Source organism: Ammodytes marinus (assembly GCF_949987685.1).
Source record: "Ammodytes marinus genome assembly, chromosome: 14".
Lineage (NCBI taxonomy): Eukaryota > Metazoa > Chordata > Actinopteri > Uranoscopiformes > Ammodytidae > Ammodytes > Ammodytes marinus.
Window position 1 is genome coordinate 8,358,669 of NC_137218.1, and position 25,321 is coordinate 8,383,989.

The following is a 25,321-nucleotide window of genomic DNA, read 5'->3' on the forward strand; positions in this document are numbered from 1 at the left end:
AGGCCCCCTGTAGCGATTGTCTGATCACCTTTTTGGCCCTTGGTGAATAGTTTTCTTTGTTTGCTCTTGCCGATTTTACATCTCAAAGCACAGACACCTATGTTTTTTACATTTCTTAGCCCACTGACCACTGCAGCAGCAGTTTGATGTAAATATCTATCCCCCCTTGTATCACTATAGCCTTGCACCACAGTCGCTGTGGCAAACACAATTACTGATAGCCCACTCACTGTTTTGATCGGCCATCAAAGCCTTTAAAACAAGCAAGGCAAGGCAGGTTTACTTTTATTGCACCTTTCAGACACTTATTTTCCGTTATTAATGAACTGTTTTTGGCTGCTTGCACTAACTTTTCCTCCCGCAGGTATGCTATTCAATTATTTCTCCTTTGACCATTCGTGTTCATGCAACTTGGCTTTTTGTTAGGAACTACATTTAGGCTGGCTTTGCCTGTTGACAGGGCCGCCCATAAGGGGTAGAAAGTGGGAAGGCTTTCTAGGGCCCAGCCACTTGGGGGGCCCATGGCCTTTGGAAGCCAAGAACCTAACTAAACTAAACTTTATTTTTAGATATTTATTTCAATATCTATTCAAAGTTGGGTGTTTACACAGAGCCACGGCTCCGCTTACGGCCATTTAAAAAGCAGTAGAAAAGCAGAAATGTTCTAAATGTTTCAGATTGAGCACAGCGGAGTGTAACTGTTTCAAACATAATCCATCCTATAAACCCTTTGTGTGCCAAATGGTGGCTAGATTTGTCACCATTTGTCAGTTTTGACTGGATTATATTTCCTGAGTCATTCCTGCTCACGGAAAACACATGTAGGTAGCTACCTGCTACTTTTGTCTGGGTGCAAAGTATTTGGACCCCATGAAAAAACAGGTTGGGTACCTTTTGTAGTTCTACATTCCATTTACTCTGTAATTTTCCTGAGTCTACAAACAGGTTTAAATTCTCTCTCCCCAATTTCCCTTTGGGGACTATAACTTCTAACATTTCCAACTTCCAACATTTGACATACGTCTTCAGGTTGACACGACCAGCAGGTCTGACCAGTTTTTCACACAGCCGGGTCCTACCACAATGAAGCTGACGAGCAGCATCATCCTGTTTTAATTATTATTAATGGTGATTATTATCACCCCTTTCAACCATAGATAGTATAACACGTCCCTGTTTCCTTGGAAGAGTCACCTTTCTGGGTGGCCCCGTCAGAACTATCCGTGTAAATGTAAAATTTTTAAAATGTTCGTCAATGATGGCCTATAATTGGATGCTAAACTTAAATTGTCCCAAGTTTTCATTTTTCAAAATCTTGTCTCCTTACCTCTGCTGGCACAGATTGCAGCACAAAGTGTGGTGCCGACCTGTCAAGTGTCTCCACGTCCTCTTATTCATGATAATACCCAGCAGCATCAGGGCCAGAGCAGGCACCAGCAGAAACTGAATGCTGTACCAAAAGTGCCACAAATCTCAGGGACATTTGAACACATCATTGGAGAAAAAGTGGCCACCTTTAATCCAGTACTTGGGTAAAAGTACTTAGACACTTCCGCACTGCTGATAACAGACAAAATGAAAATGTCTTGGAACTATTTAAAACATGTATTTGCTTCCATCTAGTGGTCAGTCTGAGGAATGACAGGATGTTAAGAAAAGCACATTTCTTTTTGCAAAAATCTACATATTTTTCCCCTGAAGGCGATCCCGTTACTTTACCCACTTAATGGAAATAACAGGAATTGTGTCAACCCATTATGCAATATATCAAATAGAACAAAAGACAAAGGCCACTCACACACAGGTTTTATTAACAGATTACTTTTATTATAAATATACAGTGTTAAAATGGAATGGTACCTGACACTGCCAGCCGTTTACAGTTTATAGAAACAAAATAATGGAACTGGAGTTTGTGCTGCAGATCTGCAATCATCAAATTACACGTGAGCAACACTGGCAAACAACATTCTCCATTCAAGTCAAACACGTCTGTGGCCATTTTAGGTGACTGTGATGACACAGCGTAGCATCCGTTCTCTTCAAAAGTTCACAGTTTGCAAAGAGACACACACGTGTTTTAAAGTTGATCTGGGATTTTTGTTTAAAGGAAAAAAACAATGACAAAAACATGAGAGTAAAGGTTGTCAAGTGATAACAAATGGGATCAAAGGAAGATTTGACCGAGACATTCATTGGTTCTCAACATCCAACAGTTTATAAAAAAAAGGTGCCACATGCAGCTTTTTAAAATGTTCACATGGTTTAAAATGTACAGTTCTGTAATTTGTACACTGCTGGTGCTTCTTCACATTTACACTACATCTCCCATAAACCCCTTCACAAGATTAGTATGTTAAGTAGTGGGTGCGTTTTTAATCTGTTTTTTTCCTGTGACTATGACCACTGCTGCCACAAACTTTATCATGAGAACATCAGCGACCGGGCCCAGGTTAAATTATTGTCATTTTCTACACAAATCTAGTCTACATTCTTAGACTATGATACTAAACTGAGTATCTTTGGACTGCTGGTGAGAAAAACAACCCATTTGAAGACGTAATAGACATTGTAAGATTAACTGTCTTAATAAAGAACAGCATTCAAAGCTTAATCAATGGTAAAAAAAATTAATTGTTTGTCATAGCCCTACACATTTCACAGTTCATTTGTATGATTAGCACTGTAGCTCTTTTAAAAATCTTTACCACCATCTTCCTATTTTGTGCGACAAAGCAATGTTCTAGATTTCCCTCTGAATCCAAAAAGGATGCTCAAAATTCACTCGAAGAATTAATATAGGCCTATATATTTGTAATGTCACATGTGGCACCTTTCTTTTTTTAATTATTTGATCATTTATCTTCATGAATGTTGCTCACTGGATGGCCACTAGGTGTCCCCATTGTTGATTCCTGTAGGTCCATTTTGCACTTATTATATAAAATGCCATGGGACAGAGCTAGAGAGCTTCCTTTTGCATTTAGCGAGATTATGGCTAACCAGACAATCTCCCCTCGTGTGATTCAATTTAAACCACAGGATCAATATAACATCACACAACAGAAGCCGTAGTTCAAGTCAATGGCATGAAGGCGAATTAGCAAATTTAACGTTCATTTGCTTACAAACATCAACTCCAATTGTTTCACTTTTTAAGTATCAGGCACTTCATTTTAAGTACTTTACATAAATGCGCAGTGCCGTTCAAGACTGATGCTAAAGTAGTGTGCAAAACACTGGATATAACAAATCTGTTTGAACATGCATAACAAAATGTAAACATTTAAATTTAACTTTATCAAGAGGAAAAAATAAAAAGTAAAAAGAAATAATACCTAAAGAAACCTTTACAAACTAAAGCTTAAATAACCAAAGACAAGAAACTATTCATTTCTCATACTGGTTTAACATGTTGCTCAATTTATACCTAGAATATCTCCCCTCCCATTTGAATGACAGCAAGCGGTCAGCCCTCAGTGGCATGTTGTTGTTAACATAAAGAGATGCAGGAAACAAAAATACAAAAACAAAGGAAAAATGTGGTAAAGGCCAGAGTATACTTGAAATGATCAAGTTTGCAAGAAGTATTGTTTCAAGACAAAAGTATTTTTTATATATACGTAGGGTCACACTCGAAGGCGGAGTGAAAAGCCTGCGGACCTTAATGGTTTTTCAGTTTCAAAGTGAACAAACTCCACCTATTTATATGCAAGTTTCATAAAGCTACAAAGAATGTATGCAGCAGCTCCATGGCTCTACATATTTAGAGAACTGACTATTTGTACCAGTGGCCACTCGCAGTACTGCAATGAAAAATCCCCATGCAGCTCAAAATATTTTGACCCCAATGAGCTCTTTTATAAAAAAGATATCTGTGAACGTTTTTCAGGGCCACCTAGAAGTGCAATAAAGGTATTTTTCTTACATTAATATCATATTTGTAAATCGTTTACATGAATGTAAAGCGGGTCGCGCAATAAGCAAAAACCAAAGGCTAGAAAATTAACCATGGAATACCATGTGTACTGTAAGTATGTCATTTCTACTTTCATGCATTACTGTGAAGATGATTTGGGGCTTTAGTTGAAGCATATATATAATAACACGTTTCAAGCTGTTCAACTGTCCGATTTTTATCCAAACCTTTACCGAAACCGACAATCCAACATATCCAACGGCCAGATATGTGCAATGATTGGTCAGGTGTTTGGAAGTGGGAAAACAGCTGTGTGTGTTGCATCACATCTGTACCATCATAATGGCAAGACTGCAAGCAGCACAAAAGCAGTTTACTGGAGCTGCACTGATGGTACATTTACAAATGTTGTGATGCAGCTAACCTGGAAAAAGGGACTTTTCACCCCATCGAGTGTGGTCTTTCAGCTATGAGAAGTTTTGCCTTTAGAAATAGTCATTCAAACCATCTCCTTTGAAGCATACTGAGGCCTTTACTGCTAGTGTGACACAGGAAAGCACTGCGCAACTCGCTCAGAAACACCTCACCTTAATAAATACAGGTTAACGGACAACATGACGCTGAGCAAAACATAAAATAGACATTTATCCTGTTGCAAGACTTTTAAATTTACTTTGAGATTAATAAAATCCTACTGCATTGATACAAATACAAATGTTTTCAATAAGTCATCCCAGACGAAGAAAGTATTTTTACCATCTTCGCCTTGTTACTGCTTATTTTAACTCATGTGAAGGAGAAAAAGACATTACCATGAAAAGATACATTTCTTAAATCATATCCTGAAATATTAACCCTGACCACACCAAGATTATAAATGTTATAGAGAGATATGGTCAGAGGTTTAAGTGTGGTGAGTTGTGGTGGAGTAGTATGTGCCTTGGTGCATCTGCCCAGCCATGATCTACAGAGAAACACATTACTCTACTCATGCATTCATTCACAAACGATCATGTCTGTCTCACAAAGCAAACATTCGAATAAATCACAGATTAAAAACTGCAAATATTTTCATAACAAGTCATGGTACTGTACCTTTAAATTTAGTTCTTTAAAACATTTTTTTTTAAACTCTGCGGACAAATAAGAGAGAATCTGAGATCTGTTTGAGACTGAAGTAAAGATTACACCATTTGCTGAGATGAAAAGAATTTGCAGCTTTATCAATAAAAAAAGACAAAGCAACATCACTAAGAATAAACAGCACCAGTTATTTTCGGTGTCGTGGTCAATTCCACTATATGGTAAAATAACAAACCGTTGGCAAATATAAATATGGAAAAATAAATGAAGCAAGTTTATACAGTAGGTGTGCAAATCTGAACCAACGTTTGTCTGTGGCAGAAAAACAAACAAGACACAAGTTAATGGAAAAGGCGGTGGCTATTAAAGGGATACCTTGACATTTTAAATTCTTACAGCTACACAAGTTTTTATTTATTTTGTTTTGTCAAAATAAGGAGACAGTGTTTTGTGTTGGCACTTTTTATGACGAAACGGTTGATTGGTTTACATGAAAAAACGCCAACATGTTCTTTGGTGAAGCTGAGTGAACGCTGCAGGTTTGATTCCTCATTTTCAGGTGGAATTTAATCGCTATCTGGACATCATCAGAGCTAGATGAGAAGATTGATACAACTCTGGTTTCCGTTTGCTAAGTATGAAGCCATAGTCAGGAAATCGTTAACCTAGCTTAGCATACAGACTGTAAAGGGGGAGTAGAACAGCTAGCTTGGTTTGGTATGGTCCAAAGGTACCAAAATGTACCTTGCATCACCTCTAAAGTCAATTGTTAAAATCAAAAACATTTTTAAATGTATACAAAAACTTAGATGTGAAAACAACAAATTGCTGTTTTTGCAGGAGGTTGTGTTTCAGACTACAAGACAGATTAGACGTCCCTGCTGTTTGTATATGTACAGTGTCCAGACATTGATAACAGTCGGACAGGTCATTCTGGTGATATTCTGTATTTTTCTTATTAAAATCAATGAATAGGCGAGATTTGATGGCAAGAAAAATTACGAACAATAACAGCCTTACCGTTAATACCAAGTGGAAATGGGGTCTAAGTTTGTGTCTGTGTTTATGGACTGGCATCCAACCCTGCTGTCTACCCAAATGCATGCTGGGATAGGCTCTTTGTAATAATTGTTTTAATAATAAGGAAAAAAAGTGAGGTAGTCTGAATGTTTGGGCTACATCTTCATGTATGATCTTTACACACAATTCTTTCTCCAGAGGAAACGTGTGGCGATAATGCAAACGGCTGGCTATCGAACCTCAACACTTTGTGCTGATGCTGACCTATTAAATTCAGCACATGCACTGGTAGCTGGCATCGAAGTGTTTGATTAAAATGTCTTGATTTAAACCAACATTCTTGTACGGCAGCTAATATCAACAACAACATTTAAGATTTTATATATTTTCCATTCTTTTACTCAAAGTTTTGTAGAAAACATTTCTCAAAGCAACTGAAATACGATACCCAGCCGCTTTGTGGGGCGAATGAAAGCTAAACAGGTCCAACATCAAGGTATCTCTTTAACTTAAAGTGTTTTGAAGCCGGCGATGACACAGATCGCAGGCCTTTTTTTAAGGCACATATGTGTAAGAGAAGTTTATATAATTTTTCAGCTAACGAGCAGGACTATAGAAACGCTTCACTTAACGAGCTATAATGTGAAGACTGAGGAGCTCCAGATAACATCTATACACTTTATCAGAAAATAACTCTCTCTACAGAAGTAGAGTACAATTTAAAAATGAAACTACCAAACTACAGTACACTATATGCTAATCAATGAAGTCTTGATGCATAGCATCACCCATAGATGTAATATTGATTTCTATTTTAAGTAATATGGATCTCATTCAATGTTTCACCGATACATTGAATAGTGGAGTTAATAGTGTTATGGAGGGTTATGGCAGTGTTTGTTAAAGAGTCACAGTCTCAATCATCTCATGTTTCTTTTTACCTTAAAAAGACAGACACCAACAGAGAAAGGAAGAGAAACGGATGTGATTGTCATGAGTATCAGTGTTGTCGTTCCTCTGTAAAGTTCAATCGACAACGTGATCGAAAAAAATAAAGAAATATCAGGAAATAGGGACAGGAGAAAACTATTAGGAGACAAAAAGTAGTTCAAATGTTCTCATAGATGAAGTAAATAAAATAAAATAAATCCCTGCCCCGCATGTTTAGGCTTTAACCTGAGCCGGACCAACTGCTGAAGCATCCGGCGTCCCAAACCAACACCAAGCCCCACGGTGGATACGAGTTCCCAGATTCCAAATAACCCAACTGAAGGTTTTCTGGGCACAAAATTGTAAATATCAACAGAGGGGAAATAATGCTAGAAACAGTGTTTGTCAGTGTTGAAGGGGGCCGGCTGCTCTCTTCAACTCTGCCGGGCCGGGACCAGAGAGGATGATGGGATCTTTCTCCTCTGAAACTCCAAACTGCTGTTGTTTGTTGCTCCTCTCAGTTATTTCCACCATCTCCTCCACCTCTTTCTTCTCCTGCTTTACTTCTTTCTTTAATGCTGCTACTTTCATCTCTCCGTTATCCGTGTCAATGCGCTGGGTCTCTGACACCATAGGTCCTGGTGGAATAAACTTGCCAAACCTCATCCCGTTCAGATCATCCTCGAACTTCACCGGGAATGGTGGCAGCCCGAGCAGGAAGGCCCGGATCCTGCTGGGGGAGCTCAGGTCTGCGGGCTCCTCTTGGTTCCTCATCTCCGCATCCTGATCTTCTCCTTCTCCACTGACCCCAGAACTGGACCAGTCCCCTGAACTGAAACCCTCAGCCTGGTCCGTGCTACTAGTTTTAGGTCGTTTAGAAGCCGATTGGTCTTGGTTACCGTTGACCGCTGACAAACTGGATTCCGGTCCCTCTGTGCTGGGTCTCTTCAGCGGGAAGCGTTTGCTGAGGTTGAGTGGCAGCGCCTGCTCGGGGGGAGGGGTGATGGGGGAGCCGATGGGGGAACCGATGGGGGGCTTGGTGCTCAGGTCCTGGGACAGAGCCTCCGACAGGCGACGCGTGAAGGTCTGGAACTGAGACGAGCCCATGCGAGTCCTCATCAGCTCACACACCTGAACGCTGCAGTCAAGGTTTAAAGGTAAGACCCGCAAAGGAGGCAGCAGGGGCCTGGGCCGAATGTCCCGATCCCGACTGCCTCCTCTTTGGGCCGCCTCGTCCACGTTACACCCTGAGCAGTGGTTGTGTTGCTGGTGGTGGGGGTGAGGCAGGAGCTGCTCCCCACTTGGATGAGGCGTATCTGGGCTTCCACTCTTGGGCTGGAGGGTGTAGATGGTGGTTAGGTGCTGGGTCCGGTCCTGAGGAGTCACGGCCGGGCTCTGGGTCTCTGGGACCCTCTGGATGCTGATTCGGTTCCTAAAGACATCCAGGGGACACACGCCTTTGATGGGGCTGAAGCCGCCCAGAGAGCCTCCGACAAAGTGGCGAGGCAGAGTGGAGAGTAGAACACCAGGGGCAGCAGTTACAGGCTCCCCACGGTCGGGCTTTGGTTTGGGCAGGAAGGGGAGGAAGGGGGTGGACATGGGGGAGAGGTCCGGGGTGAGAGGCATGTTGCCAGGGAGGAGAGCCGGCTGGATGGGCTGCAGGGAGGGGGGAGAAAAAAATGTTGTCAGCGGTACTGATAATGATTACGTGTTGTAATTTATTTTCAATGGGGACCTATTATGGTTTTCTGACTTATAAATGTTGTTACAATGTTGGATAGTCGTTATTAAAGGATGCCATTGCAGTAATAATGCTATGTGCGCAATTGGACGTGAGCCATGCAGGCTGTTTTGTTCTCTGCAACACTCAGAATGGATTTTTTTAACTATGAACAACTTAAACTCATATAAAATCAGATAAAAGGGTAAAGAATATTTATGATTACAAACAACTTCATATTTTAACTAGATGTGTTCTCTGCTGGACAGTTATTATCTTATAGGTGGAATGACATCACCACAACACATTTCTAAACTGAGCCAGCAGAGGGAGCTTCACCTGCTTTGTCCTCTGCCTACACTAAATAAAGGTTATATAGCTCAGAGCTAGCAGCTGATATAATATTACCACAATGATGTGGTAACAGTGTAATCATAGGTAATTATAATCTAGTTATAATCATAAGTAATTATATTGTAGTTCTATAGACTATAGCTGATATAAAATGTAAAAAATTAAATAAAAGTAAAAACCCTGCAATCTAGTTGTTTGACATACACCTTTTGGATCTTGAATCTGGCATTATTTTATTGCCATATCAAGCCTACAGTGATTGATATTGGGAGATTTGGGATGGATCAGGTCTGTAAATCTAATGCAGTATAGAGGAGTCGGAGGTGTTACCCTGTGTGTGCTGATAGGCGTCGGTCCACCTCCCACTCTGGCTGGAAGCAGTGGACTCTGCTGCTGAGAATCGGCTGTAGCTTTGACTTTAGCCTGCTGCTGAGCCAGCAGCTTGGCCTGAGCGATCAGCGTGGCCTTGTTGCGTGTTCCCGGCGGTCGCCCTCTGCCTCTCTTCACAACCACTGTGCCGTTAGGATTCACGATCTAAACAGAGACACAAGCTGTCATTTATGCCATCTTTAAGCCTTTCCTGGATTTGCTAAAAGTCTTTTTTGTACATTGTATTGCACTCCTGAAATACATGTATGTTTTTCTGTACATATTAATATAAAGCACATTAAGCTTGACAGTAATGAAATGTGCTAGATCAATCAAATTATCTACATTTGGGGCCATATGTTCAAACAACCGTATTTCACCATTAGCTAGACATAACACTTGATGTTATTTAAACTGTTGTCTTCACATGTTCAATTCATTTTTATTTATTTATTTATTTATTTATTATTCTTTCGGACAATTCCACACAATACACAATTTTCATTTGAATGTGCAGGAAAGAGTGGCATGTTACTGCTTGAAAAAAATAAAAACATTTGATCCTTTATAAACTCAGCAAAGTCAGATTGTTTGTTTCAAGACATTCTGCATAAACACTATAAGCTACGTTTGCCTGTTACTTACAGTCGGTGAAGGGAGAGCGGCGGTTATAATTTTCTTCTCCTTGGGTTTGGGTCCTGGTTTTCTGCCTCTATGAAGGGGCTTCCTTCCTCGTATACCCCTGGGTTTGGGAGTTATCATGGGCAAATCTGGCATTTTGAATTCTGTTCCTCCTGCTCTGAGGTGCTCTTCATAAGGAAGCATCAGTCTGAAACACACACACAATCACACACAGTTACTGACTGATACATGAGGGTTTTAGCAGTTAAAAATGTGTATATTTTTTCTGAATATTTTTTGGGAGGGTGGGAGGGGCTTAGTGTTTGTGTCTGACCTTTCGTAGTGTCGTCTGGTGCAGGTAGCAGCGCTTGTGCTGCCGGGGCAACCGCCCAGCTCGTTATAAATCACTTTCCAGAGACGGTCTATTGTCACCTGTGACAAACGCACACAAATGGAAATATGATAAGCTTTGAAGTCCTGAAGCCCTGCTCAAAAGAAATTAGTGTAAAATGTGTGAATCACTCTTTCATATAGTGAAATAAGTAAAAAGTGTCAGCGATTCTGTAGAATACTTGTTTTTGTACGGGGACACAGTACGGGGAGGTAGCGGATCATGGGGCGATATTCACTGATAATATCCTCAGTGTTTATTTAAAGTTTGAGTCATCAATTCTGGAAAATGCTTGATGTCAAAATCACTCTTTTGTAAATACAGTGGCTTGCAAAAGTATTCATACCCCTTGAAATGCTCTACATTTTGTCACGTTACAACCACATACGTACATTTATTTTATTGGGATTTTATGTGATACAACACAAAGTGGCGCATCATTGTGAAGTGGTATGAAATTGAAACGTGGTTTTATTTTTATTTTATAAATAAAAAACTGAAAAGTGTGGCGTGCAAAATTATTCAGCCCCCCTGAGTCAATGCTTTGTAGAATCACATCATGCTATGGGGATGCTTCTCTTCAGCAGGTACAGGGAAGCTGGTTAGAGTTGATGGGAAGATAGATGGAGCCAAATACAGGGCATAAAACCTGTTAGAGTCTGCAAAAGACTTGAGACTGGGGCAGAGGTTCACCTTCCAGAAGGAAAACTACCCTAAACATACAACCAAATCTACTATGAAATGGTTTAAATCAAAGCATAGTCATGTGTTAGAATGGCCCAGTCAAAGTCCAGACCTAAAAACAATTGAGAAAATTGAGAAAGACTTGAAAATTGCTGTTGACAGACACACCATCCAATCTGATGCTGAATCTGAACATTGAGCTATTTTGCAAAGACGAATGGACAAAATATATCAGTCTGTAGATTGTGCAAAGCTGGTAGAGAAATACTCCAATAGATTTGCAGCTGTAATGGCAGCGATAGGTGGTTCTACAAAGCATTGACTCAGGGGGGCTGAATACTTTTGCATGCCACACTTTTCAGTTTTTTATTTATAAAAAAAATGTAAAACCACATTTCATTTTCATTCCACTTCACAATGATGCGCCACTTTGTGTTGGTGTATCACATACAATCCCAATAAAATAAATGTACGTATGTGGTTGTAACGTGACAAAATGTAGAGCATTTCAAGGGGTATGAATACTTTTGCAAGCCACTGTATTTACAAAAGAGTGATTTTAACATCAAGCATTTTCCAGAATTGATGACTCAAACTTTAAATAAACACTGAGGATATTGAAGAGGGCCAACAGGCTGTAACTTGTTCTCCAGCAGTGGGGGAGGTCATGAAATGCATTGTCAGTTTTTTTTGCTGACTTGATAAAATTCAGCTTCCTTACATGGACTTAAACAGCTTTATGAACACAAAAGCTTAGTATTTTGAAAGAATAAAATAACACATATATTAGCTTACGTCCACTGTCCCATCCTAAAAGGTGCAAACCCCCAAATACAGGCAATTTTGATATAAGTATACTATAATGTAGAATAGTTGGAATTCATTTTTAATAGATTTTGTTAAAAAATTTATTGTGCTTAGTGGAGTGGTATCAGTGTGTATGTGTGTGACATGTTTGAAACAATTGCATTATACAGTGTGTCATTAGGGGTGTAACACTACGTTGTATAATACAGCATTGTTCAGTACAAGGCTTAGTTCAGTACAGCGGGTGAAATGAATGATTGAACAGGCCTTTTGTTGTGAGCAGTGCAGCAGTGAGCTGAACTGAACTGCCTGTTTCTGTCAGGCATTCATTTATTGTAAAGCTGCTTCTGAATAGCGTTTATTTACTGTAAAGTACTGAGAAATGACTCATACCGTTTCAGGCAGAACGCCAGTGTTAAAATTCAAATAGACAAATATTGGTTTATAAAGTTGAAGGTTAAAGTTAATTAAATAAGACACATTATCAGATTCTCCTGAAGCCTTGAATTTCATGAATCATCATCATTGTTTAATACAACAAACTTATCTTTGGTTCATCTTGAGACGCCTTGATATACATCTGGAGTACTACCGTTGTGGTTGAAGGAATAGTTTGACATTGTGGGAAATTATTGCCAGGAATATATTTCTTAGTCAGAAGAGTAAAGTGAGTTAGCCAGGTCAGCTTTTTAGTAATTAATAAAATGCGGTATTAAGAGGGTATGCTAGCTGTATCCCACTGTTTTCAGTCGTTATGCTAAGCTTAACAGCTGTTCGAGGTTGCTTAATTTTTTTCTTTTCTGCAACATTTCCTAATGTCAAACTTTTCCGTAAAAGTAAATAGATAAACTGAAGTGAAGTGGTGTGGTAGAGACTCACTTTGTTGTAGCCTCCGAGCCGCTTGACCAAAGAGTACATGAGGAATAGGTCAACTGAGGACAGAGGATGAAATGTATTAACTCAGTGGATCAGACAGAAAGTACAAACAGAAGATACATGCAAATATGAAACTGAGCAGATTTAAGTGTAAAACCTGTTAGTCTGATTGACTAACTGTGAAACAGTTTGACTAACACAGTTGCTCTGATAAAACTGAACAAGGTACCTCAAATGTGCATAATGACTTTATTCCCTCCTGCTTCTTAAAAATCCAAACAAAACAATAACCCCTGTGTTTTTATAATTTAAGTTCTAAAAATAAATTGGGTCTGTCGCTTAAATTATGATAAACCCGGATTGGATGGGATGAACTATTTATTTGGAATAATTTTGAAGAAAAACGTATTATACTTCAAATGAATTAACTAAATCCATTAAAAAAATGTGCAATCCTAACAAAGCAGTGCTTTAAAGAGATGTTTGTATCATGTGATCTCTAATACTAGTGTGGGAAAAGTGTATTAGATCATCATTTCAGTTTGTAAATTTGTCATCTTGTGATATATATTTAGTGTCATCTGTTTTAGATTGTGTCTATTACTCAAGGTTGTTTCTGCCTCTTTTGGACAGAACACTCTTGAGAAGCAATTTTTTATCTCAGTGGTGCAGAGCGCATGATGGGGGGTGGGATTAAGCCTGTGACGTTGTTGTCCTTTCATTTCTCAAATGTCAAGAACACAGCATGATTCACCTCAATCACCTTTCTATCAGGAAAGTCGTAAATAAAATGTGAGAGAAATTAAAAAGAGCATAGAGGAGAGAAAGGACAAATTATACAATTTAAGTGATTGAGAGCCTCACTCTTCTTGAAGCCGAGGTTGGGGACTTTGTGGATGGGCTGGCCGTTACGCTCCATGTAAGCGAAGAGCTGATCCAGGAACAGCTGCTCGTCAGGGTGGGGGAGCCAGCTGCCTTCACAGCCCACCTCCACACTTCCCATCACGTTCTCCTGAGACGGACACATGGAGCAGATAATGACAGGATATTCTCACACTCTCACAATGACAACAGGCTGATGTTTAGCGGGTATCATGTTTACCTACTCAGTTTGGCTTGTTAGCATGCTAACATTTTCTAATCAGCATTAAACTAAAAGTACAACAGATTGTGTGGTGAAATAGTAATAAAATTAAATACATGATAGATAGAAACAGTAGACAGACAGAGAGATACAGTAGATAGATAATGTATAAAATATATAGGACAAACCTTCATCCTCTCTATCCAGGACTCTGATTGGCTGGAGTTCGGGGAGTCGTCATCTCGACCTCTCCTCTTGCGAGGTCGCCCTCGAAGACTGATAGATGGACATCCTGCAGATCAAGGAAAAAAAACAATGAATGGAGAAAATAAACAGCACATTAATCCATAATAAATCGATAAATTAAATATTAAAATCCTATTATGTTTACCTTTAAAACATTCACTGAACTGCCAGGAGAAGCTGGGGTGGCTCTCGAGTGTGGGATGGTTGAAAGTGTCCATGCAGTACATGAGCCGGGCGTTGGGCAGCGCCTTAACCCCTCCCAGGGCCATCAGGTGGGTGTCCTGCAGCTCTACCCCCCTCGCTCCGTCCTGGATACGTCTCTGTAGGGAGCGGTAGCGGCAGTACTGCGGGTAGCTGAGCACTTTTACACTCTGACGCTCCACCAGATCTACTGAGAGGGACAAGACACAAATTAACTAAATGTTTATGAGGTAAATTAAAATCATCATTCGTCCAACGAACTGTCCAGTTCAGTGTCTGCAGCTGGAGGAAACTGGTAAGTTGGGTTCACAATCAATTCCTTTTGTTTAATTACTGTATAGCGACCCTTATCATTAAAACAAGTGTGAATCGTTCTTCTCAATTTGATCCGGTATTTTCCATAGAGAAATGAAATTGAATTTCTTCTGGTCCCAGGTGCAAAACATAAGAATGAATGATGCAAAATTTGATTGAACAAAGATTTGGTTTGGGTAAAATGTTTTGATATTTATTAAAGAGGAATTGATTTGTAGCACACATTTCAAAAAGACCACGCTCAGACAACCTTTATTATAATAATATAATGTTGTTGTCTGTCTACACATGACTTCACCCATCACTGTGACTATTACCTTTAATTACAGTATATGACCACCTGATCAACGAGCTGAGCAGGAGAACTGATCTAATTAGCAGTCGATGTTTGTCAGACTGCAGTAAAAGAATCAGCACTGGTTGTCCTTAAAGCTGTACGCTGTATATGTACATATTTGATCAACTGTAGCTGCAAGATGGTCCAATTTCTTTCGATACGCTCCTTTATTATTTTACTGTTGATTCAAACTCAGCATTATTTCTCGATGGCGACATGTGAATACACTTAATTAACCAACTAGTAGTAGCATACAAATTAACAATAGATGAAGAACAATACTTCAGTACTTCATTTACCAACTGTTAAGAGGACCATATCGGTAGCATAAACATTTTCAATTGGGTATATAGGTGTGTTTGATAACTGTGTTTTGGTGTTTCTTACCCTCAGTTTTTTCTTTGAGCTTCTCACTGCTCTTGTCTGTAGTGTTGTTGCCATTATCGTCGCTGCTCTGGGGAGGCTTGTTGAGGCCGTTGGTCCCACAGGGCTGCGCTTTCAAACTGCTGCTCCAATCGGCCGAATCTTCACAAGTCCATCGCACCAGGTCCTCCACCCGCACCACCATCTTCCTGGATACCGCCAAAACCTCATCCTAATACACAGGAAAAAAGGTCAAGTCATGATTAGATTTTTTGATATATTAGCTGTGTCTTTCTTTAGTTCAAAACGGCTCAGTGTCATCTCTGAATATCTTCAGCAGGTTGATCAGTTTTTGATTTTCTGTGAATAATTTTCCAGAAGAAAATCATACCAGCACATAAACTCTACATTTTTTCCCCTTTGGTTTTTTAAGAACAAGAGACTATGTCAGATTAATAATTGTGATATGAGAATGGTGAAGCAATGTAAACATACTGTTGGGGAAAAATATGATGTTTTGGACTGACTGCCGTAAATTGTTTTGTCTAAGTTCCTGGGAAATGAGACCAGAGCAAAGAAAACGATATAAAATGAGCGTTGTTTTCACTGATGGTCTCATTTGCTGTTAGAGGTCATTTATGATCATCCGAGGAAAAATTAGACAGTTACATAAATAAAACATTTAAATGTTCTTCCTAGCCGGTTTAAGTGATTCAATGCGTTCACAGTATTTCATGAAAAAAATTAATTTAAATCTGAAGCTATTGACACCACTCCAGGTAATGGCAGGGACCTCATTTCCACTGGTAATGAAGGTAATTTTTGTATTATACCTCTCTACCGTCCAGCCTCCATAATACTGATGAGAGAAGAAAGGAGAAATGTTGATTCACTCATATGAATCACCTTCAATTATCACTGTGCTCAGAGCAATAAGCCGAAGTGAGTGAAGCAGCAGAAAATTGTCAGACTTTTTTTGCCTTGAGTTTTTGCTTTTCAGGCTACATACAGGTTTCTCTGGACCTTTTAAAAAAAACTCTGGGCCTGCAGCTCTTTGATGTTCACAGTTTGTTTCTCTTTGTACTATACCTCCCTGCAATATTTAACTGATTTGCTGAGTGAACACTAGTGCAGAACCTTTCCATGTCTGGTTGACCTGTGTTAAGAGACACGGCAGGTAAATCGGGTAAAATGTTAAAGATATCATCATGAAACTTTGCCAGTTGATTATTTACATAATTTTTCAGATAAGTTTGAATATTTATGCAAATTCAGCAATATCTAACCATTATGTGTAAACTTGCATATTTTCTTTGATTAAGTCAAAGTTAAAATATTGGCCGGTGCTTGAAAATGTTTTTGCCTGCCATGTCTCGCATTTATTGAAGAACAGCACTACTAATAAAGCTCAGTTAACTTTTAAAGCTCAGTTAACTTTACGATGCCAGTGGAAATGTTTAATGTGAAGCAGCAACAGCATAAAAGGTTCAGTTTGCAGTAACTTCACACAGCTCCAAAGCAGCTGAAAACAATCAGCAAACATTAAAATAACAGAGATTTCTAAACCGTACAAACAGGAACACAGCAGTGAAACTAAACTCCAAACCACATAGATTCAGGTCGAAGTTGCAAAAGAACCGAGAGACGCACAAAGAGAGGCTCTTAAAACAGCCTTTATCAGTAGTCACAGGCACACATTTAGATTCTGTTAGATTAAGTGCAAATACTGAGACCACGAAATACAGATCTGCATAGCACCAAATCAGAAGTGCAAAATTCAAGTATGCACATATATTTTATAATTTATTGTTGCTTCTAAGGTGCTGAGTCTATCTGTTTGCACACACTAAATGTTGTCATATATTATATGCAATGACAATGGAGGATAATCTATAAATAATATATCTATACGTGTAGGGGTAATAAATATAATACATGGGTAGTAAATCATATGTTCTTAACACCAGTATGTTCCCTCCTTGTTCCAACTGTTCAACTATCACCTGCTCATTCATATTCAGGCAGGTGTGAGTGTGAGAGAGAAGGCTGGAGCTGCTCCAATATGGTTTCATTATATAAAAAAAGCTTTTGTTGGTTATGACTGGACATAAGCTTAACTAAAACTTGAGGGACAATCCTTTAAAATCTTTCAAAAGTAAATTGATATTTTGCTTTTGTTTATTTCCTTCAGTTCACCAACAACATTATTTAACTGAGTAATTGCCTGTTTTATTATAAAACATTTCACAAATTGCATCGTCAGTTTTCCACCAGGCTTCTCAATTAAATGTCATGTTTACTAATTTTATTCCATGATTATTTTTTATTATTTCTCATTATGTCATATTTGCTTGAAGACTTTAATAAACTTTGTTTAAAAGGTCAGACACAGGATTCATTAATATTAATTACAGATCAAACTAGCAAGTGGTGCTTTTTTCTTCAGGTCACTCTTGAAAAGGGATTTTAACATTTAAAAAACAAAACAGGAAATGTCATTACACTGAAAGAAATCCATGATGGAGTGAAATTATTTATGTATTTGCTGTTAATTACTGGAAAATTACTACAGTTGTAGTACGCAGTCTTCTATTGGGTGTATATTTGCATGTACAGTTTATTATTTCAAATGTGGCTTTATCTGAGCTCAAGTATGAAACTAAACAAGGCCTTATAAGGGGCTATTTACTAAATATGTGAGACAGTGGCAATAGCTCTTTATTTATTTTATTTTTAACACAAAAATCAGGTTTTGCTTTGGTATTAAATATAGATGAAACTAGTCATCGCTGGTCTCATTTACTATGTATTTTAAGGCGTTCCTGTTTGAAGGTGCACAGTATGAGAGGAGGGAATGGAAATTGATAGAAATAGCCACTGCAGCTGATTTATCACTGCAGACTGACCGCTGCAGCAGAGGACACTGCATCGGAGATTTAACGTCTGAGAAAAGCAGTTGTAAGATATGTAGCACTGATATACCGGACTGAGAGAGAGGTTCAAAAACAAAATGTCAGAAAATAAAAAATACTTTAGGACAGCAGTAAAGAGGCTGATGCTAATTCAAAAGATGCATTATATAGTTTGCATTTGCAACCAGTTTCAAACCAGCTCTGTATCAGAACTCATTTACTGAAACTTTATACTAACCAGATGAACTGCAGCTTGTTTACGTCTGTAGTCTTCTTGAAGATTATTTTAAATTGAAAAATTGCAAGATTGTTTGGCACTAGAAGTAATTTGCACCAGGCAGGCTCAGTAAAAGCTGTACGTGTTGGTCCTTTAAGTTTCCTTCAATACAAACAGTTAACACGTGTGTAGAATGTGTTTAAAGTGGAGCAGGGGCTGCTGAAGACTCCTCCCTTTCCAGTTTGTCAGCTGTGATCTTGTTTTGTCCTCGAGGCAAAAAACTACAAGCCCAACCCCCCCCCCCCCTCCCCCAGAACCCTCCACCTCCTGTGAGATGGAGCCAGGTGGGAGCTCCCCACATTCCTGCTCCTGCAGCACTTCATATAAACTGCAAAGGGCCAAGGAGTCTCCACCAAGCCAATCCACAGGAGTTATGAATAAACATTTTCAAATGCTCAAATAAACTAACTCGAAATTCATTGACTCTCTTAAAGTCATGATTTTGCTGACTCAAGCCCCTTCCAAAAATGCACTTTGTTACTTAAAGCTACTACGAGTAAGTCGGCATGTTGGCGACACCTTTGAACAAAAGCGGTAGTATTATTACGACGCCAGCTGTCGTGAAGCTGTTTTGTAGCTCGTGCAGGGAGCGCAAGATTCAAATAATCAGGAAGCAATATGGTGCGTGTCCGTGTGTTGAAAGTGTGAGGGCACCGGACTCTTTTCGGCTCCGTGAGTCTATGGGTGACACAGCATCAACTAATGCCAGTAAGTGCTAAACACACCTGATTGCAATGAGTTGATGCATTGTCACCTCTCACGGAGCTGAACGAGTCCCCGTGTCCCCACACAAAGCGAATGAACGAGAGATGGCAGTTAGTTAGTATGGATCACGATGAGGTAATGTGTTTATGTTGTAAATAATGACTATTTCCGATGAATAATGGTCATCTGATGATGCTGGTGAGGCAAAGTAAACTTTGTTTTAGTAGGCTACCGCTCATTCATTTAGGAGTAAACACTGCAGTCTAGTTTCGCTGCGTGAAATTGTGTATACGTTGCTTGGCAACGCCCTCCCGCCTGACTATCACTCTCCCTTTTAGCTTTTCTTCATTGCATTTTCTTTTTTTTTTCTTTTATGGTTCAGCCCCGTTATCAGTCATTATGACGACAAACAACTGTCTCAAACAAGGCTCCCGCTCCCCTTCCCTCACCAGGAGGGATAGGCTTCTCAATTCACGTTCCTGCGCCACACTGAAATCTGTGACCAATACGGATATGTGACCATAGAGCATGCACGCGTGAACCGAAAATCGGACTGGGTGTACGACCAGATCAAATGCAGCAATAAAAACTATATAAAAACGTCTTTCTTTGCACTGATGGTCTCGTTTGCTGTTAAAGGTAATTTATGATTATGAGAGGAAACATGAGGCTGTTTAAAAGATATTTAAATGTTACTCGTAGCCGCTTTAAATGTGATGCCAATTGTACATGTTGCTCCGTTCTAAATAACAGTAACAATGGAAATCTTACTAGAGTCATTTTCATACATGGAATAAGAACATTTGTTTTCTGCATTTCAGACTGAGGACGTGTATTATTGATAATGTTCCTTACGGCTTTATTCAGACATGTCAGCATTTACATAAAGTTCTACAATGTTTGCGCGATATTTGGCACTTGGTTTGTGAAAAATATAAAAAAGTATTCTCTTAAACTTTAATTATTATCTTTCTCTTCCCACAGTAGATCCTCAAGGACTCTCACATTACATTATTTAATGGTTTTGGAAAAGCAAATTCTGCTGCCAGTGCAACATAAGTGGATCTGCTCAACAAATTATAATTGGCTTCATAGTTTATTAAACAGATTTTCTTTTCTTTCCGCATAATAGATAAGTGATACATTTGTTGCAGCATTCTCAATAAGGTAAACAAGACGTGTCATGTTGATAGTTGGACATTCTGGGCGAAAACATGTTTCTACTTTTTTGCTGAAGCTGCAGCCGGTTAGTTAGCTTAGTTTAGCATTAAGATTGGAAATGGGTTAAAACAACTAGCATCGACAGAAAATCTACTTACCAGAACCTCTACATTAACATGACACATCGTGTTTGTTTAACCCATATAGATATTGTTTTTTGTATATATCAAAGTATTTTGTTCCTTTTAAAAATAACTGCTGATGAACGCATTTGAGTAACTGAATGGTCTTACAGATTGTTATAAGATAAAAGGCGAGCTTTCAGAAATATTTGATACAACTTTTTTTAAATAAATTATTCATACAATAAGAAACTGTGGGGAAAGCACTGTAAAAACAACTCATTTTCCAACTAGAACATTCAAACCTGTCAATAGAGACTTCAACAGTGGAAGATCTATGTTTAAAAATGTGGAAAATTTGGCTTCAGACAAGTCATGGGATTTACATTTGGGTAATACATTATACTCTTTCCTAAAAAAGGATATTTTCATTTGAAAGCTGAGCTGCCCAAGTGAACTGTGATAATCAAAAACACTCACTTTGCTACATCTGATACTTATATTCTTACTCAAGTCATATGATAACAATGTTTATTTTTCTTATATTTAAAGTAAGTGCACTGATTCTCTGATCTAGAGATAATAAATAATCTACGACATCATTGAATATCATCAAAACCATAAAATAATATTAGTTTGTTTTTGAGTGCCTATTATTTAGATAAATTAGTATAAGGAAAAGGAGGTCTTGAAGGTTAAGACATTTTTGATCAACAACACTTCAACTGAACGGTAACCTGTTTAGATTCTTGGCCAAACATGCTAGGTTAAAAAAAGGGGACAGTGTTGCCGTGACGAGGGTATATTAATAGATGTTCTTTTAGCAGATTATGTTCACTCCCATTACCAGTTCACAGGAATTACACGTGGACAGTACTGTTACGCATTTTTCATGCTTTATTTTGTTGTTTACAAGGTTACTTATCTACAATATTCATTTATTTATAGTAGTTGAAATGAACTTATTATTTTTACTGGTGTACTGTAACGTAATCAAATTATGAGGTAACAATTTACACTATTACAACACATTATCAAAATGTATTCTATAGATTAACATGGTATACATTTAGAGCTCAACAGAGAAGTGTTTTGTTTTCCAGACTACCCTCATTGATTTAACTTTTTTATTTTTTTAAACTACAAATTAAATTCTCCTCTATTAAATAATTACATACAAAAAATATGAACATTTTCATTATGAAGGGAGGATTTTAGCAGGATTGTTGAATTTAACTGCAATAGTTTTAGCTAGTTGTATAACATTTTTAAATAAAAAATTTAAAAGGCCACTAAACAAATGTCTAACTTTCAACTTTTGTCATATCCTGTGGTGGATATGGCTTATACTGAAAACTTTTTTTTTTTGTAGTTTAAATGAAAGATGGCAACGGATGCACAGTTTGATTCAAATTAAAACTAAAGTAAATAAGTGTTTAGTAAAAAAATAAGCCGTGACCAAGAGACATATTTATATAAATACATGGAAGAATAAACAAATGACTGAAATATCATCCCATGTAGAGATGCTGTATGGAAGAGGAATCAGTCCTCCACAGTGACCTTTGACCCACCTCTCCATGCTCCTGCGTCCGGCCCTTTGGTGTGTCCTCAGGCAGGAAGTAAAGTCTGGTGCTGGCCAGCAGGTGGCGCTGTGACTGGTCCTCCCATAGTAAGGTCAACTACACATGAAGAAGGAGAAAGGCCTTCAAAACTTTGGTTGTGTAGCATCACAAAAAAATATCTAATTTCCAAAGTACAGCTAAGGCTGAATGTTAATACTTTTTTTAAAGAAGAGACTTTACAGTTTCGTATCACTCAAAGTGCTTTTATAGCATAATTTTGGGCCAGGCTGTTTCTTCAGATATGAGACCAACATGTTACATTGCAGTCAGATTAACATCTATGAATATCTGAAAATGGGCTCAGCAAAGAAATGCCTATGTTGTTGTTTGGTACTGGCCCATGTGCCAATTCATTTTTACAGATTTTTTTTTCAATTAGGGAAAGAAGATAAACTTTTTAGGTTTGTATTGTATCATCGTTACTCTTTTTTTTTCAAGGTATGTCATCCAAACAAATACCATCCCAGAAAACAATTTACATCACTCATGACAATGATTCACTATCAATATACTACTATCAACCTAAATACAATGCAATCTCATTAGCACTTTTTAGACTTGCGACCTAAATTCATTAAATTTAGCCTTGCCGTGGGATGTAGAGTAGACTCAGTAAAACATACAGTTAGTATTCTATAGCTCATGTCCACCGTCCCATTTTAGGGTTCGATGTGCAGAGATTTATTTTGTAGATTTAGTTTGGCTCACTCATAGTCAACAATTGAAGAGAGATGCTCCAATAAATTACACAACAAGAATGGCTTTGCCGGTGGCTTTCTAAAATGTAAATAAATTATGCACAATGATCTCACAGTGATGCATCAGGAAGCTTGAGAATGTTTAACAAATTCTGTGTTAGAAAAAATAAAATAAATAGGTGTGTAGGGTTTGAAAAACTGGTGTCAGGCAGGGTTGCATTTAGGGAAATGTAGTTTCCAGTGATTATTGATCTAATAGGGACATAAAGTCAGGAAGTCTCTGGTGCTTCAAATTCTTTATTTTTTCCCAATCAATCCATTTTTGGTAAGCCAACTTCATTAAAGTAATAATAAATATTAAACATTAGAGTAGGCCTACCCTATAAAGAGTTATAATAAAAACATCAATACTTTACACACAAAAAATGTAGGGCTACTACTAACAATCATTTTCATTGTCAATGTAATGTTAATTCACTCATTGTTTCCGAAAAGTAAGAAAACAACATGCTAACAATAATTTCCCCAAGGAAAGATGACATTTTCAAATTTGTCTAAAACTCCAAAGATCTTCTATTTACTATCACATATGAGAAAGGAAATAAACAAGCACACACTATTGAGAAAGTAGAACCATCAACTAATGTTTTGGTTTCAAAATAAACACATGAAGAAAACACTAGAGAGCAACACAGTTAGAAGGTATGTTAATGACCTTTTCTCACACATTGTGACACGTGTCCTGTGACAAAGCAGCTATAATTTAAAATGCTAAAGTTCACTCTTCAGTCAGCCATGGTCAATGAAACTCAATGAAAAGCTCCACTGTGGCATTTCCTGTAAACGCTGCCTTACTGAGAAATACAAAGAGTTTTGTGGAGCTGATCAAAATAAACTTTGTTTCAACTCATTTGACAATGGCTTGAACCTAACTGACATTCATTTATATGAAAAAGCTACGCACTATAGCTATAACAGGTTTCTCTCACCTCTGCAATGCACAGTGGATCCGTCGGTCCACAGCGGATGAAGTAGAACTCCCCGAGCTTCAAAACCTGGGCCGGCCCGTCAGGTTGAGCTCTGCCGCTCACTGACTTATAGAAGGCATAGCTGCCTCGCTGGTAGGAGGGAGCACCCAACCACTGAGGGAAAACACAAGAGAGCACAGGGTTAATGGACGCTGTGTAGCTCAACAGGTATCCATGGCATTTTCACTGTTAAGAGATTGGCATTTAGTAAAACTCGAAGAGCAATCATAAACCAGAATGTTACTGTCATAAACCTCTTAGGGACAGAAATAACATCTATGGTTGAGTGAGATCTCAGAGGTGAAAGCAAGAGAAGCGAAAAAGGAAAGTTAAATATGAGGAAGCTAACGTAATTTAATACAATCAAGCTACATATTCATATGTAATAACATCTTATTAAATATCATATTGACATTCATAACCACGCAAATTGTTACAAATCCAATCCATAAATTGCAAAGATATCATTTGGATAATATTACAATTCATTGTATTTGTATTTTAATGTGAAGAATGTAATGCATCTCAGTGTATCTTTGTAAAGTCCTTTTAGCTGTATTTCTTGTGTGAAAGGTGCGTTATAAAGTTTATTACAATTTTTATTATTATTATTTAGTGTTGTGGATGGCTGGATAGAGCTGTAGTGTTTTTTTATGCAAAATAAATTCATTGCTTATTTATTAATTACAATGACTAAAGGTTAACATCTACATGAAAAGTTAGAGATGAAAATAAATATTTATTCCTCCCATTTTATTAAGGTATGAACTAAAACTGATTGAATAAAATGTTGAAAATATGTCACATATTTTCAACATTTTAAAATTTTGCCTCAGCCTCAAAATAAGAAAGGGAAATGTCTTTGATGTGAAAACTATCAAATTAACAATTAAAAGCCTGTGTGTTACATGAAAGCCACAGTGCCCTCACTACATATTTTCTAAGGTGTGTACAAGCTGTAAATTAAGCAGAATCTCAATCCTCTGTCAATAAAGTTGCAACATCTTGCATTGACGGAGTATTTTCACATGCTCACAGCCCTCAGAGCAGGATATTGTAATATATTAAACAACTTGGAGAGGAAATGTTAAAAATTAACTCATCAGACTGTTAAGCATGACAGAGGCATCAGGCATACGGTATCTGTCACCGATGATAGTGAACCAAAATATATTCAGATATAACCAGAGCTTAACAGAGTTATACTGAGATGCCTGACTACCGGCAGACAGCGCTACTTTTTTGCTTTGTTGAAAACATTAGAATGGAAAAAGGCTGAAAACTAAGACAACTATGAACTTGTATGATCTTAATCTTCCGAATGTGTCACAATTCATCCAAAGAAAACATCATTACATTTGATTTCATGTTCAGTAGCCTAATTCAACAGCACCTAGCTTCCTGTTATCGTTTCACTTTTACACATAGTGGTGACACTTCCTTTTAAAAATGCCTGTATTCTCCTGTATGTTA

The 25,321-nt window shown here is 38.1% G+C and overlaps 1 protein-coding gene across 2 annotated transcripts in view; it reads right to left on the reverse strand.

The window, feature by feature from the left end:
- Positions 1-1,817: 1,817 nt before the first annotated feature.
- Positions 1,818-25,321, reverse strand: part of LOC307260275 (uncharacterized protein) — a 34,566-nt gene continuing 11,062 nt past the window's right edge. Inside the window, exons 2-12 of one of the 2 annotated variants that reach the window (XM_080040471.1) lie at positions 23,810-23,962; positions 22,072-22,179; positions 15,345-15,552; positions 14,250-14,492; positions 14,047-14,150; positions 13,639-13,786; positions 12,778-12,830; positions 10,351-10,448; positions 10,041-10,224; positions 9,357-9,560; positions 1,818-8,608 (exon numbers count right to left, since the gene is read on the reverse strand). In XM_080040471.1, coding sequence (XP_079896597.1) covers positions 7,358-8,608; positions 9,357-9,560; positions 10,041-10,224; positions 10,351-10,448; positions 12,778-12,830; positions 13,639-13,786; positions 14,047-14,150; positions 14,250-14,492; positions 15,345-15,552; positions 22,072-22,179; positions 23,810-23,962 — 2,754 coding nt within the window. In that variant the 3' untranslated portion in view covers positions 1,818-7,357. Of the gene's footprint in view, positions 8,609-9,356; positions 9,561-10,040; positions 10,225-10,350; positions 10,449-12,777; positions 12,831-13,638; positions 13,787-14,046; positions 14,151-14,249; positions 14,496-15,344; positions 15,553-22,071; positions 22,180-23,809; positions 23,963-25,321 lie in introns of both variants that reach the window. The other variant, XM_080040470.1, reaches the window with a different exon arrangement.